This window comes from Myotis nattereri, assembly GCF_964212035.1.
Source record: "Myotis nattereri genome assembly, chromosome: 4".
In the NCBI taxonomy this organism is placed as follows: domain Eukaryota; kingdom Metazoa; phylum Chordata; class Mammalia; order Chiroptera; family Vespertilionidae; genus Myotis; species Myotis nattereri.
Window position 1 is genome coordinate 65253744 of NC_138079.1, and position 20452 is coordinate 65274195.

The 20452-nt window shown below is 38.7% G+C and overlaps 1 protein-coding gene across 2 annotated transcripts in view; it reads left to right on the top strand.

Annotated features, from left to right (window-relative positions):
• The window catches only part of CAMK4 (calcium/calmodulin dependent protein kinase IV), a 146457-nt gene that overhangs the window by 91991 nt on the left and 34014 nt on the right, over positions 1–20452 (top strand). For both annotated transcript variants that reach the window (XM_081090178.1, XM_081090177.1), the window contains one exon: positions 7857–7929. In XM_081090178.1, the coding sequence (XP_080946304.1) occupies positions 7857–7929 (73 nt within the window). The remainder of the gene's footprint in view (positions 1–7856; positions 7930–20452) is intronic.

A 20452-nucleotide genomic window follows, 5' to 3' on the forward strand; every position in this document is an offset into this window, starting at 1 on the left:
TTAATATTGTTGTCTACATGTCTGTTGCCATATCTGAGGTGAACTTGGTTTCTACATTATATTACTTAATTCTGCAGTTATCTTTGAAATTGTATCAAGCTGAAAACATATCATTTATTATTATCTATGCATTGTTTTCTTTCTGAGAGTTAAAAATCATAATATACTTTCTTTTTCCTTACCCAGGTCAAAAACCAAATTTATTTAATTGTGATGATAAAAATTCATCCCTGGTCTAATGATGGCCTTAATTGTATCTAATGAATGCACTAATGGAGCAATTGATGAAAAGATAATCGTGTTAGTACATTATGGGCAAAATGGTTGTATTTTATTAGCAATAAAAGATTTATCTTATGGTGCTTCTAAAAAACTAAACTTAGTCAAAATCCAAGTGAAATTTTCCATTTCATGTAGACTATAAGCAGTAAATTGCATAGGAATATTGATTAACATTTTTGGAATAAAATCAGTGATTTCGTGTGTACATCCAAGAAAATCTGGCCCCCAAAAAGACTTCTACAAAATTATGATATAATGTGAAAAAGAAAGTTCCAGAGGTTTTGGTCTTCCATCCTGCTTGGGCTAGTCACTACTCTTAGAAATTTATTGAACATTATAAATAAATTAATTAATCAATTAATAAAATAAAAGGGTTAGAAACATCGGGGGAGAACCAAGATGGCGGCATAGGTTAACGCCAGAGTTTGCTGCTTTGAACAACTACTTCAAAAGTGAAACCAAAAAACGGAAGGGACATCACCCAGAACCACTGGAACGCTGGCTGAGTGGAAGTCCTACAACTAGGAGGAAAGAGAAACGCATACGGACACTCAGAGGAGGCGCAGTGCTGAAGTCAAATTCTGAGGTGCGGAGTGCGCGGAGCCGGAGTGGGCTGGCGGCGGAGGGCGCGGTTGGCGTTTTCAATCGGGAGGGAGTCGCAGACTCTGAGCTCCAGATCCGGGCGAGTCTTTAGGGACCCAGACTCAAACGGGAGAAGCGGGACTGTCTGGCTTCGGTCAGAGCGAGTGCAGCTTTCTCTCCGAGCTTTGCAGCCATTGCTGGGACTCAGAGAGGCAGAGCCCCTGGGGACAGGACTGAGAGCCGCCATAACTGCTCTCTCCGGCCCACCCTGTTGATCCTGTGGGACCCGCCCTGCCCAAGCCCTGCACAGAGGCATTTGCCGGATAGCCTCAGGCAAAGGCTAGATTAGCACCTCCCTAGAGGACAGAAGTTCTCTCACTGCTGACACAGCTGATTCTCATAGCCACTTGGCCTGGAGGTCAAACCCTCCCTGATATTAACTACAAGACTGCACACAAAGACCACTAGGGGGTGCACCAAGGAAGCATAACAAAATGCGGAGACAAAGAAACAGGACAAAATTGTCAATGGAAGATATAGAGTTCAGAACCACACTTTTTAGGTCTCTCAAGAACTGTTTAGAAGCCGCTGATAAACTTAATGAGATCTACAAGAAAACTAATGAGACCCTCGATGTTATATTGGGGAACCAACTAGAAATTAAGCATACACGGACTGAAATAACGAATATTATACAGACTCCCGACAGCAGACCAGAGGAGCACAAGAATCAAGTCAATGATTTGAAATGCGAGGAAGCAAAAAACACCCAACCGGAAAAGCAAAATGAAAAAAGAATCCAAAAATGCGAGGATAGTGTAAGGAGCCTCTGGGACAGCTTCAAGCATACCAACATCAGAATTATAGGGGTGCCAGAAGATGAGAGAGAGCAAGATATTGAAAACCTATTTGAAGAAATAATGACAGAAAACTTCCCCCACCTGGTGAAAGAAATGGACTTACAGGTCCAAGACGCGCGGAGAACCCCAAACAAAAGGAATCCAAAGAGGACCACACCAAGACACATCATAATTAAAATGCCAAGAGCAAAAGATAAAGAGAGAATCTTAAAAACAGCAAGAGAAAGAAACTCAGTTACCTACAAGGGAATACCCATACGACTGTCAGCTGATTTCTCAACAGAAACTTTGCAGGCCAGAAGGGAGTGGCAAGAAATATTCAAAGTGATGAATACCAAGAACCTACAACCAAGATTACTTTATCCAGCAAAGCTATCATTCAGAATTGAAGGTCAGATAAAGAGCTTCACAGATAAGGAAAAGCTAAAGGAGTTCATCACCACCAAACCAGGATTATACGAAATTCTGAAAGGTATCCTTTAAGAAGAGGAAGAGGAAGAAAAAGGTAAAGATACAAATTATGAACAACAAATATGCATCTATCAATAAGTGAATCTAAGAATCAAGTGAATAAATAATCTGATGAACAGAATGAACTGTTGATTATAATAGAATCAAGGACATAGAAAGGGAATGGACTGACTATTCTTGCGGGGGAAAGGGGTGTGGGAGATGCAGGAAGAGACTGGACAAAAATCGTGCACCTATGGATGAGGACAGTGGGTGGGGAGTGAGGGTGGAGGGTGGGGCGGGAACTGGGAGGAGGGGAGTTATGGGGGGGAAAAAAAGAGGAACAAATGTAATAATCTGAACAATAAAGATTTAATTAAAAAAATAAAAAAATAAAAACAAAACGGAAAAAAAAATAAAATAAAAGAATAAATAAATGAGAAGGGACTAACAATATATACAGATAAGAACTGGCACAGAAAAGACATGTAATATGATGCTTTGTATTTGCTAGAGGTTGGCCACGGATTTGGCTATAAGGATTCACATGATAAATGCTGTGATTGGGAAATAAACAGTACATGGGATACAAAATATGGGAGTCTTCTAAATCAGAAATGGCTTCAGGGAGGAATAGAGTCTTTGAGCTGAATCTTAAGTGAGAAATCATAAATCAGCAGGCAAAGGGAAGAGGGAAGGACAAAGTGATGTCCCAAAGCAGGTTGCACTAGTGGGGGATAGGTAGAGAACCTTAGTCTCCATTTTAGAAGCTGTTTGAGACAGGAAGCAAGAAGTTGCTGGATATTTGTCAAATGAGTGATTCAATAAACAGTGGACTCTTGGGCACTTTATATAACGTCTTTGGGTCAGACTTTCATTGTATAGTAGGAGAGAATTGAACTAGAAATCCCTGGTCTCTGTTCCCAGGTCTACAATTTGATCTGGCCTTCCCTCCCTCCTGCACTGTCAGCTCCCGGCCAGCACCCACATTGACCCACAGTCTCCTCACTCTCTCCCTACCTTTCAAATTTAACAGGTGGTAATAATACCTTTGAAATTATTTTTTAAATATATGAATTTAATACTCTTTGGGAAAGTTCTTAGAAAAAGCATCAATACAGACCAATGGGCCATCGATGAAATGAGGAAAAGCAGTGAATGAAGCTTATAAAGGAGTGGTAGGTTTTATTGGAAACAGTGGAATTCATTTTAGTGTAATTTTTTTTTTGTATGTAACAGCATAATGATGTACTAGCAGTCTTTAAGACTTGGTTCCTAAAACTCATATTATTTGGGGATTTTTACCCTTTGTCATTCAGTCTTTTAGTACACATTTTCATAAGAGCGATGTCTTTCTCACATTAACCTACAGTCACCTAATCATAATAACATCGCCATTTGAAAAAACGCTGCCATTGGTGGAGAAGGCAGTAGGCTCCCAATGTACGTGCCAGGAAGTCTGAGGCCTCTGGATATGATCAGATTAGAGCTCTTCAGCTGCGCTGCCTGTGCTAACTGCCCAGCTGGAGATGTGCTCAATTCAATTTGCAGCAATTAAGGTGACAGAACAAATGCACAGAAGTCGTATTTTAGAGCAGATCCATGGAGAGAAAGAGGCATTGCCTGTGTTTTCTCCTACAATTTTAAAATGACGAGAAGGAAAACAACCCAGTTGTGGGGAAGAGTAGCATATGAGCTAACACAGCAAACAGTGGCAAGAAAAGGCACAGCCTGGAGTAGAAGGCCTGTTGGGGCCACGGAGTCACAGCCTGGAGCCCAGGGAAACACACCTTGATGTGCTGCCTTCCCAGATCTCCAGATGTCGGCTAGACGAGCTAGCGACTCAGGGACCTGAAAGAACTAGGATCCCAAAGCAGCCTTTTGGGTCAGGTTTGTTATTAAAATCCTAGGAAAGATTTTGCTTTTAGCACTGAGTCTTCTAACCAAAACCGCATGGAACTATGGGAAATTGTGTGGCGTAGCAACGAACTACATGGCCCTGGGCCTTTAAAAATGATCTTAAGATGCTGGTGGCATTGTAACTGCCTTCTTATTATTTTACAAAGCATGAAAAGGAACTTAGTTTATTAAATATGAAGAGAAATACAGCAATAAGTATGTTTAAATATAAAAACAAAAATAACCATAATTATCCCCCTATATTTACAGCTCTAAAAACGCTATCATGATTAAACATTTTATTGCTTCTAAAAATTGAAGTCCTGGTATTTTCTTTGTAAAGCTACAAACTCTTTACTGTATATGCATGTTCAATTCATGGGAAACTAAAAAAAAAAAATTCCAGCTAAATTTTAGGTAGGAATTTGTGTTGCTTCATGGAACAAAATTATTCTATTTTAATGAATTTGAATCATTTTGATTTTGCTCAAAATACGATTCTAAAAAGGTTTATGTATTACAATGATATCTAGAAACTATGAGACTCTGACTTTCCTCCTAAGGCCAGTGTAACCCTTCCACCTATGAGTTTGGGAAGCATCTATATGATTGTTCTCCCCTGGATCCATGGCCGTGTGCTTCCCAGTTCAGTGCTTTTGTTCCTTATAATAAGGAACATAGGCAAAGGAGTTGTCCAAATGTCCACAGTCTGAAATTTTTCTGGCATCATTCACTTGGTAATTAATATTGATTCCATGAACATTTATTGATTACTTACGATGAGTAAGTCTTGGAGCTAGTCTCTCTGGGTGATCAAAGCAACAATCTAGTGAGAAACTAAGAAGTTTGCCACCATACCTGTAGAAGGCACTGGCTCAACACATCTACTGTAGTCATGCTACTACCTAAATGGAAAGATAAAGATTGCAGAACTTCATTTTCCTTTGCTTGGTCACTAGTATCTTCACTTATCATCTTCGTTTTGAGTGATAAACCTGCATTTGCAACTTGAGAAGTTCATGCTATTGATTTTCCTAGTCAGTCATGGATGGCCTTGGTGGTAGCGCAACTTATAAAATATTTAAAATTGAATATCTGAGTTCCAGGAACCTAACTCTGCGACACTCTGATGAAAAATCAACTTGGGAACAAAGTTCCTTTTAGGAGAAGGGGCCTGGAAGAGAAACAGTCGCATTCTGATGATAGGGCCAAGCTATGGTGCACAGAATTCACACTGAGATGAGGCAGGGAAGGTGCCTGCATTTTGTGCTCCTGCCCCACATGTTACTCTAGAGACATTTCTGACAACAGAATTAATAAACCCTTCATCCGTACAAACCGTAATATAGCATGAATTGCATCTATGATAATGTTTTTGTTAATAACTTCTCCACTATGTGTGGTCTCATCTGAGGCTTGCAGGTGCAGTACACAGAGGAGACACTAATTACATTTGTGTTGGGTGGTGGTTTTCCCACAAAATCCATATTTAGAGCAAAATGCAGTGGTTAATATAATGGTAGCCAAAGTTTTCAACTTCCTCTGATGCAACAGTCCTTTTCTCCTTCTCTTGTACTTAATTTTAAAATGTTCAGAAAGTATAGTTCAAGAAATTATTTCAGTTAAATTTTTAGTAAGTAGACTATGAACTCAAACATGAATTCAAGAAAAATGTGTATTCTTGGAAGGAAATATCAGATGAAAATTGATTTTCAAGAACCAATTAATAATAGTCCCCCAAATATTTTAATGTATTTTCACATTTTATTTGATCCTGTTGCATAACAGTTATCTAAGAAACAAAAAAGGGAGAAAAATTTTCTATCTTCTATCCTTTGAAAAGATGAGTTTGTGTTTCTTGACAATATTCTAAATAGTTGAATGAAGAAAATAAAATAATTGGATTTTCTGTATCAATATAGTTTTTCTGAATCTTGACAATTATGATCATTGGGAAATCTTTTATTTTTGTCATAATGTTGGGTTCTGCATTTCTCACCCTTAATCCCCTATTGTGAAAACATTTTATAGATTTTAAATTCAACTTTTAACACCAGCTGTTTTGAGAACTTACAACTTCTTGCTAATTTCTTTTTCAAAAAGGAAGATAGTTTCTGAAAAATAACTATACTATTTGAGGAATCAATGATCTAAAACAAATTTCAGTCCAAAATTATGAAAATTGGTTGTTTTGTCTCTTTTATGTTTTGAGTTGATCTTTTTCACGTCTTTACTACTAACTTTTTATTAGCTAATATCATCTTATGCAAGTTGCTAATCTACAATGCCATCTCCAAAATGTGTTTTCTCTTGAAATTCTGGTAAGATAAAAAGTAATTTAAGAATAGACAGAGAAACTAGGACAGAAAAAACAAAAACTCACAGACAACATAACAAAACCAGGTGACAAGGCATCCCCATGAAGCCTAACGTACAAGTGAGTGAGGAAAAAATGACAAGCCCAAGAGCCACATGGTGTTAGCATCTACGTCAGAGGAAGCCAAGGTTAACAAGAGGTCATGTGACCTAAGAGTGGCAGAACCCTCAAATTTCTAAAATCTCCAAATTATTGGGAAGCAGGATGAGCCAATACAAGGAAAGCAGCTGAAATCCATTTTGCCATCCGAATTTCTGAGAAGTGTAAAGGCTGGATCCACATAAGGTCTGACGTGACTAATGCATTCAAAGGTCCTATGAACTCTTGAAATTAATAACTGACACCCCTTAAGAAAAAGCCCAATATTTAGGAGAACCTGCTAGGGAGAAACTCCAATAATCAGAGTAGAGATGGTAGAGGCAAGGGAATGAAGTTCCAGATAGAGGAGATGTCAGAAAGTATGAGATCATACTTTTAATGCTTCATGAAAAAACAAAAACAAAACACAAAACACAAAAGGTCAAAAGCCATGAAGCTAGAAAAGATAGCCTGGCCCACCTCTCTGTCAGAAGGGTGAAGGGGGAAAGGAGATACAAACTTCCAGTTGTAAAAAATAAAACAAGTCATGGGGATGTAATGTACAGTGTGGGGACAATAGTCGATACCATCGTATTAACTTTGCAAGTGACAGATGGTTACTAGACTTGTGGTGATCACATTGTAAGGAACATAGAGGTCAAATCACTATGTTGTACACCTGAAACTAATAAAATATTGTTTGTTAACTACATTTTTTAAAAAGCAAACCAATTTGGCTTAAACATAAACAGCAAGAGAGAGGTGTCTCACTTAATTCTAATATAAAATGATTATAAGAGCACAGAAAATAAGCAGGAAAAAGTTTCCTTTAGGCAGTGAAAGCATGCCAGGAGGATGTGCCCATGGTCTGGCTAAAAGTATAGCTCAATATTGCAAAATAAACTAAAATTAAGAAAATTATAGAAGAATCATGTAAATCAAAAGTTGAAAAACATTTATATGTGTATAAATGCATAACCCAACGAAGAAAACCAAAGTAATAGAAGAAAATAAATTTAAAACATTCCTGAAAGTACAGAAATGGTTGATGTCATATTGTCAACTTGGTATATGCTTATAATGATTCACAATACAAAGTTTAAAAATAAAAATAAAAATTTGTCCTCTTTATTTTTATAATGTTAATAGAAAATGAATGTCTTTTATTTTCTTAAATAAACCCAAAGGTTTCAAAAGTGCCAATTTATGGAAATTTTTTTCCTGGTGTTAGGGTAGCCTGTTGTAATTATTTGGATGCATCCTCTTTAACAGTAATATAACTAACTTCTTTTAGCATCCACTCAACTGAGCGCATGTGTATTTTTTAGGATTGTGGAAAAAGGATATTACAGTGAACGAGATGCTGCAGATGCTGTTAAACAAATCCTGGAGGCCGTTGCTGTAAGTATGAAGTGACAGCTGTAGTGCAACTCCTGGTAATATCTTCCTTCCTTTTTTAGAATCTTACTGAAGAGGTATGTATCTGTGACAAGCCATAAAATTTACAGCAAAACCATGTGAAGTATTTGTGAGAAATTATGTTCAATAAATTTATATTTTCTATTGATTACTCAGACTCTTAAAGATGCAGCCCATCCATGTAATGCCATATGTTTGTTGAAATATTTTCTATTCTATTATTATGAAATCACATCAGACTTTGGTGCCTATAGTTGTTATTTTCTTCTCTCTCTCTTTTCAATTTATTTTTTGTTTCTTGAGTTTGTTCCTTTATTGTTTTTGTTGTTTGTTAGGAAAGGGGAAGAAGGTTGAATGTGATAAATATAGACCTTGGAGCATAGAGATTATTGATTTTTCTTTCAAGACAAAGAATGAGTGAATTAGAAGGAAAAATACTGACAATTTTGTTGAAGTGAGAAATAGAAGTTAATATTTTAAAGTGGAATAAAGTTTTATAAGTTAATGATGGAAACATGCACACACATTTACAAAATATAGATTTTTGAAAAGCTTGTTTGAATTGAATTAATAAGGAAATATTTGAGATAAAACTAACTCCACTGGTAAGGAAAATTTCCCATATGTTAAACGGTATCTAATACATGCTAAGACACTTTGGTGACTCATTTACTGAATATAAAGTAAGAACAAATTCTTCTCTGAACAAACAGGATGGGGCTCAAGGGGAGATATTGGTCAAGATCAGTTAGAGACAGATCTATATGAAATATACCCCAAATTAAGATCTTTTCTGTTTTTCAGTCAGTTATCCAATTAAAATCATTATTCAGTATCTTGAGAAATCAGCCGCAGTGACTCAAGCACACATCTTGTGAATTTCACCTACAACCAAAATGGGAAGGAGGGGGCAGAAAGGCAGAGAGGAAGGACAGAAAGACCCTGGAATCTAAGTAACTTCTATAACAGCCTTCACTGTCTTTGCATAGGGCTCCTAGAAAGAGGGGATCTCTGGTCTAACCAAATCCATTATTGAGTTATCAACACCAAGTTCAACCGGCTTTATAGCCCAGTCTTTCCAAATTATCGCTTCCTATAAAAGTGTTTTGGTCTTTTGCTCTGGTGTGAGATAAAGAGTTTGAATTGGGGGTGGATAAAAGCTGGAGAGGATGCCATAGAATTGTACTCTCTAAATATACAATGCAGCTCCTGATTATGTGAACATTGAATATCAGATTCACCTTTTCACCATACCCAAAAGAATCACTTCATTCCATTTTTTTATCAATCATAGTATACTTACCACCCCTGGTTTCCTAAGCTTGCCAACTAAAGAATGATTTTTAACTCTTCCTTTACCTTAGCACCTCACCTTCACCTTCCCAGCTTCGGATGAATTTTCCTTCAAATTGTCCATAAACCTAATCTTGCCTCATATCATGCTATGACTATTACCGGCATGCCTTTTCAAAAACAAACAAAAAAAAAATCACTTCTACTTCCTTCCAGTTCTTTAATTAAAGAAGTCTAGAATCCTCTTTTGCATTGTTGTTACTTTGTCACTTCTGAATTTGATAATGACAGTCTTATGCTTTTATTAAATACTAATTTTAAAACTTCATTTTTCATTACTATATACTATAGATTATCTGTTCAAGTAAACTCACTGGCAGCGGTACACTGTCACTTTGCCAAACTCTGGCCGGCAGCTGGGGTGGCAGTTAAGAGTAGTTTGGGAGTCAAATAGAGATGGTTCAGTTTCTAGATGCGAGCTTGGGCCCCTCACTAAACACCTCTGTGCTCAGTTCCGTCATGTAAAATAGGCATAGCATTCCACCTACCAGGGTTGTGGAAAAGACTAATGAGGTAGGTATGGAAGCCATAGCAATGTTCAAAAGAGAGGGAAAAGAAAATAGGCCACCTCAGAGTCAGTACATTCATCTAAAGATGTATTAAATGTTGTTATTCTGTATATACATACCTACTTTCCAGCTAAGTACTAAAAAACGCACACACACAAAAAAATAAGTGCTCAATAAATATTTACTGAACAAATAAATGAAAACAGTTCAAAATAGAAATAGGCATGATCTATATTTTACCTCTCTAGAGGATGGCACATTTACTGAAACATCCTTACTATCATTTTTCTACTGATCTCATATGAAACAAAGCTAAATAATTTGCTTCCATTCATCAGATTATTTTCTGCTCCCTTACGATCAATTAATTATCTTCCTGCCATTCTAAACTCACCTTTTTCAATATGTTCTTTCTGGCTTCCTCCACCCATTCAGATCAGCTTTGGATTCTTCTTGCTTATCCGAATGGGCATGTTTCAATCTAGTTATACCTTGAGTAGCTGACTGGGAGAACATTCTTCCCATTCAATGAATGAGAAATGGATGCTTTGAGCATCAACATTTTCCACCTATTGGAGTTACCAATTAATAAATAAAAGGTCCCCCAACTGGGATGCCCCAGAGGGGTGTCCTACATAGAACAGAGGGACTAGAGTTCCTAGAAATCTGTTCCAGGTCTGCAAAGATAGACTGTTATTTATAAATTTAAAACAAAAATTGTAATTTTTCCTACTCACAAAACTGCACCAAGCTCCAGTTTAAGAAGTAGTTACCACATTCAAGTAGAGCATTCATTGAAAGAAGTCTTATACAAAATCAAATTTTCTCTGATTGCTGCAACTAAGGGTTAAGTTAGAGAAAAATTTAAAGTCATTTCTCTAAGTGTTTCACAGGTAGAAAGCAAGCAATTTAAACTTGTGAGAAGTGGCTGACATTTATAAAATAGTTTATTGTCAACTACATAGCTATAGATAGCTATAAAAAATAGGACAGCTGGGAACTCAAAGTAATCAGTGATATGTCTCACATTGCCTCTGGATTACACACTTTTAAGGCCGGTTTTTGAAAGCACAGAAGCTGAAAACTTAAAGATTGAAATATCCCTGGGAAATATGTTGCAGGCATAATTATATCCCTTAGGTAACAAGTCTTGCAATCCTTTTCTTCCTTCCTACTTCATCCCAATTCTTACCCCAAATATTTCACAGTATTAATTGACTGTGTTCTTGCTTCTTTGGCTTTTTAGCTTTAAATAGCATTTTTGAAACTTTTTGAAGTAAATTTGGAAGATATTTCCCCCTAACTAATTCATTCAGTTAGTCTTTGAGGTAAAGGTCCTTAATCCTTCTTGAGTGTTCTATCTTCCTGAAATGAATTCCGGGTGGTCCGAAGTTAAAGTGTCTAGGCCAGTGGTCAGCAAACTCATTAGTCAACAGAGCTAAATATCAACAGTACAACGATTGAAATTTCTTTTGAGAGCCAAATTTTTTAACCTTAAATTATATAGGTAGGTACATTATTATTAAATTAATTAGGGTACTCCTAAGGTTTAGGAAGAGCCACATTCAAGGGGCCAAAGAGCCGCATGTGGCTTGTGAGCCGCAGTTTGCTGACCACAGGTCTAGGCCAATGCAGGCATTCTGGAAGGGTCATTGTGTCCTCATGGGTCATAAAGCACAATGCACACCTTTACGCCCTCCTTTTCCATATACTTATAAAGATAACCAGGGAATATCTCATCTCCTCTGACATCTCCTACTGTTACCACACAGCCAGTCCTTTCCTTATCACCACTGGTAGCCTACTGTTTCTCTATTTCCAAAAAAAATCACTGTCCCTCTTTTTCCCATCCCTACTGCCACCTTCCCTCTTTTCCTAGCTATGTTTGTCTTGGGTGTGTTTTAACTTCAAAGCCAGGACTTAAGAGCCTAGAGGAATTTGTACACAGAGAGTATACCCTGAATTTAATAAAATACAAGGAAATGCTTGAAAATGATTAAATATGTCTGCTATGCCAGCACAGATATTTTTGGTTAGAATTGTTTTTAAAAATTGTAATGATGTGGGTGAAGAATTGCAAACAAAACCATCTAGTCCTTTAAAGTTAGGGAAACCCATATGGTATCTGAACAATGAAGAAAAATGGTAAATGAACAAGATTACGGGGATGCAGAAAAAGGATGAAATAGTACAGGCTGCTTTTGGTGAAAAATTTAAAAACCTGTAGCCACCCCCTCAAAAAAAAAATGAACAGACTTAACCTATTAGAGGATCATTGATAAAGAATCAATGACTAGATATTGAAGACCTGGAAAGGCGAAGGGGGACACTGAAATAAGGGATTGTGGGGCTTCAGGAGGCAGCCTCCCCTTGGGCTGGGGAAACAGGGAAGAAGCTGAGATGATTAACACCTGTCAGACTAAGGGAAGTGCTCTATAGACTCGCTGCTTGTCTGGTGCTAGTATCTCATTCTGAGCTCTGAGGAATTGCCCATGGAGCTGCCACTCAAACCTTTGAAAATGGTGTCCTAGCCAGCCATGCGAATGTCGCTGAGGAGGGACACTGGGATTGGTTCTATGAGCATTGGAATAACTAAAAACTGGCATCAACATCTGCTACAGAATGATGTGCTACTGCAGCATGAAAAATGGTTTCGAGGGTGCACGGGGAGAACAAGCAGAAAGACAGATTCAGGAAGCAAATAGGATGGAGCAAGCCTCTCCATGCTCTCCCAGCCTCCTGCTCTCTCCCTGGTCCCCTCCCATGGCAGCGCCAAACTGGGGGCCAACAGGAAGTGGGGCTTGTAATTCCAGTGCCAGTTTCACAAAGTACATTATAGAATGGTGAGTTTAAAGTTTAGAGACAGTAGTTTAATAAATGGCACAGGAAGTTATTTGAAAACAAAAATCTCAAAGTTTCTGTTTCTACTTATAGAGTTTTCTAACATGTTCACAGTCTTAACTAATGTGCATGAAATGGTTCTGGAACAAAGAAGATATACATGCTGAAATGAAATCAAAACAAGTATGGCAACACTAAAATAAGTTACTATCTATATTTAGTACTGAGCACTCTGCTTGATAACATTTATGGATTTAATACACACACACACACACACACACACACATTATTGAACTTTACATTACTTGGTACATTTAAGTCATCTTCCATTTGACCTCTCATTTCTTGCTGGCAGAACGAGTCTACCTTTATAAAGATGGGAAATACCAGGACTTTCCCCAGCCTTCCTTGCAGCTGGGCAAGGGCACATGGCCTGGTCCTCACAGATGAGTTCTAATGGGCAGTCTGCTTATGAGTTGTGGGAAAAATTTGCCCCCTTAATAAAAGGAGACCCAGGGGAGGAAAGACCATTTCCCTTTTTCACGGGCATTGTTGCATCTGCATTTGATGCCAGAAACTGCTTTGGTTGTATTCTAATTATGAAGAGAAGCATAACTGTGTTAAATAAGGCAGAGAAAAAATAGACACAATTGGAATTCTTCTCCTACTTTATATCTCACAGAAGATGATAAATTTCTTTATATTTCTGCCACTTTAAATTGTAAATCCTGTTACTTAAAGCAATAAGATACTGAACTTGTTCTTGAATGAACTTTTGAGTGTATGCTAATAATGATTCTGTGGTCAGAGCATGTGTGCAATTTTCTTTCCATCAAGCCAAAACATGGAGGTCACACTCATAGATAAAAAGATTCTGGTACCACAAATTTCTAAAAACTGAATTTTACCGACTAGCAAAAGCACACCCACACACTGGAAAGTCAGGATTAAGTGTGATTTGAAGGCACAATGGGGTCGAAGGTTATTAGCAATAAGCTTGCTTCTGACACCTGTGCTTTGTTTTTGTGAATATTGTTCATGCTTGGCTCCACTTATTGTCAATAAAAAGAATCTGAGAATTCAATTAAGTAATAAGAGACTAGAATATAAGATGTGGGGGTTTTGTTCTTTGTTTTAACTTTTTCAGTTACTATGGCATTTGCATTTCTTTCTGGGAGGATTCTGTCTCTTGTTACTCACGTCTGAACATGGATCTCTGGAAGATGGAGAGTAATTCAAAGCTCAAAGCTTTGGAACATTATAAGGATACTTTAACCAACAGAAAGTAAAAGTGCTTATTTATTCTCATTAAGAATTGAGAGATCACAGTTATCAGAGAAGAAATAACAAACAGTTCTGTTAATGTTGTAATATTTTCATATTCAAACAGAATAAAGTAGACAAGTGGCTCAGTCCAAACAAATATTTTATCAGGAAAAAAAAAAGAATCTGGAACAAAGAAGATATACATGCTGAAAATTATAACTAATTTTACAAAACTGGAGGTCTAAATTCTCAGGAAAGGGTATCTTTCTCATTAAGTGTTTCTGTATGTCATTATTGACAAGAGTAATGATATCAAAAGTTTATCAAATTCTATCACTTCTCGGCCTTTTGGCTACGATCAAGTGAAATTTTGTCTAAGTTGCATCCTCTTTTTTTGATTCCCAGAAGAATCACAATAAATTCTTGAGCATATGTCAGAATTTTCCAATTACTATACAAAAAATATGTCAATCATTACTTTCTAAATGGCTTTCGTTGCTTTAGGGTTTTGTAACCCTCAGTTCAACCATTAACTGATTCTCTGGTATGCACCAGAATCTTGGATACAGAGATGAAGTAGTTCACCAGATTTTAGGGCAGATAGACATATATGAGCACATGGCTTTGAGATCACATATGTGAACCAATTAATACATTTTGCAGATTCAAAGGTATTAGAGAGGGTGAACGATATTTAGTGTGTCAGAAAAACCTTGCCAAAGGAAGTTATATCTGAGTTGTGTTTTGAAATAAATATTGTTTGATAGGCAGCCAATATGAAAGAAAAGGAATCCTAGGAATACTCCCTTTCTCCCACACATTTTTAGGAAACATAATAGACTAAAGGTACAAAGGCACAGATATGGATAGTGAAGCACACCTGGCGAGAGCGGGGGCTTGAGAGAGGCAGGGACCTGTCCTGAGGGCTACATGCCTAGTGCGAGAGGTTCACGTGATTCTGAAGAGGAGACCCCGAGCGACTTTTGCTGTAGGACCTTTACCCTGATGGCTGCATGAAGTCCCAAAGCAGCGAGGCCAGTGAGGCGGCCCACAGGACTGGCAGGCAGAGACGCGCTCAGGGTCCTTTACAGTCGGCCTCATTTGGGCACCGTTTACACCCCAGGCTCGTGAAGTTAATACGTCCAACACTGCCATATGTCGGGAGAGTGTGAAGAGCCACTTGAGCAACACCCTGGTGTTATCCTGGAAGATGAGGATGGGCACACATGTTAACAAAGAAAATGGGCAGGCGACCAGCGACCCAGCCAGAGAGCAGAGGCTGCCCGGTGTCCTGGCGATGACCCGAAGGCCAGACTGGGGCAGGGGGTCCAGGAAGAAAGGGAAGGAACCTGGGAACCGTCATTCCCCATTCACTTCCCAGGACACACACACTGACCCCAGGGCTCCCCTGTGGACCCTGACCTTGGGAACTGCTACCCATCTGAGTAGCGGGTGGTCATCCTAAGGCCAGCACCCTAGACAGGGCCCCCTGCAGCCCCTGCCCTGAATAGGGGCTTACAAGGGGGAGGTAGGGCAGACACCCAGACCTCATTCAAAGTGAGAGGACTATTCTAAAGGTGAAGTCTGTGAGGCAACAGGGTCCTGTATTCAGGGAGCCCCAGTAGGAGGGGTAAGGTGGAGGTAGAGGCCCATGCTGGGCTGTGAATCGGCAACCTCTAGCCAGGTCTCCCTTTTCAGACAGGCCAAAGAGCAACCCCACCTATTCTCTAGGGTGGAGGTCCCAGCTGCCTCCATTACCCAGCCTCCCTTGCAGCTAGATACAGTCATGTGTCTAAGTTCTGGATCACAAAACATAAGTAGAAGTGTGCTGTGGGACTTCCAGGGATGCCGTTTATTCTCTGGAACACGGAGGCGATAGCTGAGCTCAAGCAGCCATTGTGGGGCCATGAGGATGGTGGTCAACCCTAGGGACTAGCGGAGAGCTGGAGGGACCCAGCTTCCACAGCTGTGGAGCCGACACCAGCCCCTGATGTCCACCAGCCCCTGAACATGGTTAGTGTGAAAGAAAAATAATCTTACTTGAAAAAAATAAAAGAGGATATGAAAATGTCCAATCAAAAGATGAAAAGCATCTGAAGAGACATGGTTTGTGATTCTAGAAATGAAAAACGCTAATTAATTAACCCATACTTCCCACTTGGAACTTCACTTCCAGTACTTATGACTGCTTCATGTGCAAAGACGTAGAGATTATGAAAAATAATCTAGAGCAGGAAACATGCAGATAGAGGATTTAGACAATTGATAAGAAATTCTCATTCAACTTTCTCACCTGTATTAACACTCAACAAGATATTCTCTTCGCCTCACCTCTCTGCCCACTTGCTCTCTGAAGTTTTAGTCCCTTCTCCTTCAGCCAGTCTCAGTTCTTCTAATTACCTCTTTTTCTTCATTTCCTGCTTCTTTCTCCTACATTTTTCTTTCTATGCTCTCCTTTCCCTCTCCTCTATCTGAGAACTAATGGTGAATAAAATGACAACAACAGAAATGACAAACATCTTAAGAGACCAACCAGACCAGGATGAGTGTGTTCACTACGTACACACACTGTAGCGCCTGGGGAGAGGCCCTAGCAGCTAGGATTTAACAAGAAAAAGAGGCTAGAAAACTAACATCTAAATTATCTTTCTGAAAGGAAATGCATTTTATATATATATATATATATATATATATATATATATATATATATATATATATATTAGAGGCCCAGTGCATGAAATTATGCACAGGTAGGGTCCCTAGCGGCTGCTAGGTGCCGGCAGGGCCTCCTTTCCCCTGCTGCCTGTGGGTGGGTGGGGTCAGTGGGGGGGAGGGACCAGGAACGGTTGGCCAGCCAGCCCCGCCCCCTGGTCAAACTCCTGGTCGAACTCCCGGTTGAAGGGACAATTGCATATTAGGTTTTTATTATATTGGATATGTATATTCTGTTCCTCTGACATCCAATGTTCTGAAAAGCTAAAATTCAGAAAAAGCTGAGCAAAGAATTTTACCACCCACAATGGGCTCTAGTTTTATACTGATGTGGTTTTTGTGTGACAGCCTCTACCTATCCGGCACAAGGGAAGGGCTCTCAGCTGGAAGGATTCCTTTGACAATGATCCTCTTTTAAGAAAGAACAATCGGCCCAGCCAGTGTGTCTCAGTGGTTGAGCATTAACCCATGAACCAGGAGGTCACAGTCCGATACCCGGTCAGGGTATATGCTCAGTTGTGGGCTCAATCCCCAGTGAAGGGTGTGTAGAAGGCAGCTGATTGATAATTCTCTCTCATTGATGTTTCTGCCTCTCTCTCCCTCTCCCTTCCTCTCTCTGAGATCAGTTATATAAAAAAGAACTATTGTGTGGAAATTACGAAAGTATTATGGTTAGAAGGTGAACAGTGATTCTTCCTTTGTATGTCTGCCTCTCTCCAAAGATGATGGAGTGACTAAGGTTAGACTCTAGTTAACTACTTCCATGTTGTTCTTTCATTAATTATCTATTGGAGGATGGGGGTAGGACCAGGAAATGTATTTCCTTGCTTTCTGGTAATAGTTGTCTGCCCCAAAGCTGACGTATTTCCTATCTTGAGGGAATGAAATCCTATATTTTATTATTTGGAGCAACATGAACCTAGTACTTATGATGTCTTTGACCCATTAAAAAATGAATTTTTATTTTGGGAATGGCTAACTCAAAAATACTGTTGAAAAAAAAATGACCAATTTTCTCAGTAGTCAGGTAGAATTTTTTTTTCTGGGTCAGAAAAAGAGCTTTCAGGAAGTATTCTAATAATATTCTGTTATCTTCACTCTTCAAACATAGAATTTTGATTTTATTATTAGATAATTTGGTAAAAAATTCTGCAAACATTTAAAAAAATATTTTGCCTGCCTAATAAAAAATATATATTTTAATGGAGGTGTCAAATTAATAAATAGCCATAGGCCTGGACTGTGGCCTGTGTACATTGCGCCCTTCTTAGAAACAGAAGGTTAACTCAGTTAACTCATTTTGCTTGCTCTAGTCACTGTTTTCAGTCCCACCTCAAGTGTGTAGCTCCTGAACAAAGAATGTTCACAAAAGTCTAGTGTACTCACTTTACTAAGACAAAGAGTTTTATGTGCGGACAATAGAAATGCTAGTTTTATTTGGGCAGGGCAGTTCTTTGTAGCTACATAGCATCCATGGCTATCTTAACCTCTTCAGGCTGCTATAACACAATACCACAGACTGGGTGGTTTAAACAATTCTTCATCACAGTTCTAGAAGCTGAAAGTCCCGGATCAGTATGGTGAGGGCTCTGTTTCTGGTTTACAGCCTACTGCCTTCTTGCTATGTCCTCACTTAAGAGAGACATCACCTCTGATCTCTTCCTCTTCTTATAAGGACACTAATCCCTTAGAGTCTTGCAAGGTGGAAACTCAGGTGTTCCGCTGGACTCCTAATGGGGGCTCTGGAGAATCCAATTCATTATGCATTCAGGTTGTCGGACAAATTCATTTCCATGCGGTTGCATGACCACAGCCCCTGTTTCCTCACTGCTTGTCAGCAGGGGCTGTTCTCAGCTCCAGAAGGCTGTCTGCATTCCTTGGCACATGCCTTCCTCCATGTCGAAGTCAGCTAAAGTGCTTCCAATTCCTGACTTCTTTTTCTGCTGCCAGCCAAAGAAAACTCTCTGCTTTTCAAGGGCACATGTTACTGGATTAAGCCTACCTGAATAATCTCCTTTTTGTCATTTAATATAGTCATTGGAATGTTACTTCATTGTCTTCATAGATACTATCCACTCTGAAAGGGGGAAGGCATTTAATATGAAGGCAAATTTCATGGAGGGGTCATTCTCAGAGCTCTGCCTATTACACGCAGACCAACCTACTCTCTATAATAAGGGTTTGATGCATTAGTTTCCCAACATAATGTATTTAATCTAATCAATCCCAAACACCTAGACACAGGATAAACTTGAATGTCATTTGTTTTCAGACCTTTCAGAGATTCATTCACTCACAAGTGTTTTCGTTTGTTTGCTTGTTTTTTTTTTAATGTGTAGCAGTTATTTTGTGTGCTCGTGCCTTTTTCCTGTTGTTCTCCGCCCCCCCCCCCTTGTTTTCCCTCCTTTTTTACATGTTAGGAAATCAATTCTGTTAATTTATAGCACTAACCAGAGTATTTTTAAATGTTTTCAAACCTATTTGCCATATGTTAAATAGGAAGGTCACACACAAGTCCATGATCAAAAAGCAGGAATGATGGCTGTGGTCTCTTGGCACTATATATATATATATATATATATATATATATATATATATATATATATGCAATATACTTATATACATTTGTTTTTTCATGTTGCTCTCTGACATTTTTTCCCTTAACAATATGCCTTGGTAGTCCTTCCATTTATGTGTTTAGTTTTTATTGTTGCATAACAAATTACCACAAGCTTAAACCCCACCCATTTATCCCCTCCTAGTTCTGTAGGTCAGAGTGAGAAGTGAGTCATGGCATAATCTGACACCTTAATTTCAAAATCAAGGTGTCAGCTTTGGGAAGAATCTGCTTTCAAGATCATGCCTTTTGTTGGCAGAATCCAGTCCCTTTCTGTTGCCTTGACACTTGGCTCTTCCACCTTCAAACCTTCAGTGGCTCACCCAATCCTTTGTATGCTTTGAATTTCTTTCACTGACTCTTCTGCCTTCCTCTTCTGCTTTGAAAGGCTTATACATTTACATTGGGCCCATCTGGATAACCAGAGTAATCTCTGTAATTTAAGGCCAAAGTGATTAGGAACCCTAACTACATCTGCAAAGCCCTTTGCCTTATTAAATAGCATTTTCACAGTCTCGGGGATTGTACAAATAGCAGAACCAAAGCTGTTAAAACCCCCAGTCTAGACTTGACAACATTGCCAGGCATCTGTAAAAGTCTTCCTTATTAGCCTTTGGGATTCTGTGTCAGTTTGTACAAAATCCATTAATTTAAGCAGGCTTGTAGGATTTTGATAATTTTCCTCACTCTCTCTTTAAATCAAAGCAGATGAAATTTTTGGTCTATTTTAGTTTCAATGACTCCCTGTCCCATTTCTTAGAGAACTTCTGAACCTTAATCTAAGGTTCTACCTGCTTTTTCATTCACCTGTAATAAATTCTGAAGCTAACTGCATTTTTATATTTTTATATTCCTGAGAGATATAAGTTCAGAATTTCTACCACTGGTGTGTATGGTTAGTTGTACAAGAGCCTGTCTCCTGAAGTAGGCAGGTTATCTCTAGACTAGGAATAATAATTTATTCCTGTCATTATTCTTATCTGCCACCTACCCTTCCCCGCCCCCCCCCCCCCACACACACACACACTCCATATACATTTTGTATTTATAGCACATAGCAGGTGCAATATATAATTATTGACTTGATCCAGTTATTTACAAATTTTGTTTAGGATCCCAGCATTTAATTATTTTTTAAATCTTTATTGTTGAAAGTATTACAACATAATACTTTCAAACAGCAACATGTCCCCTCCCGCCCCCAACC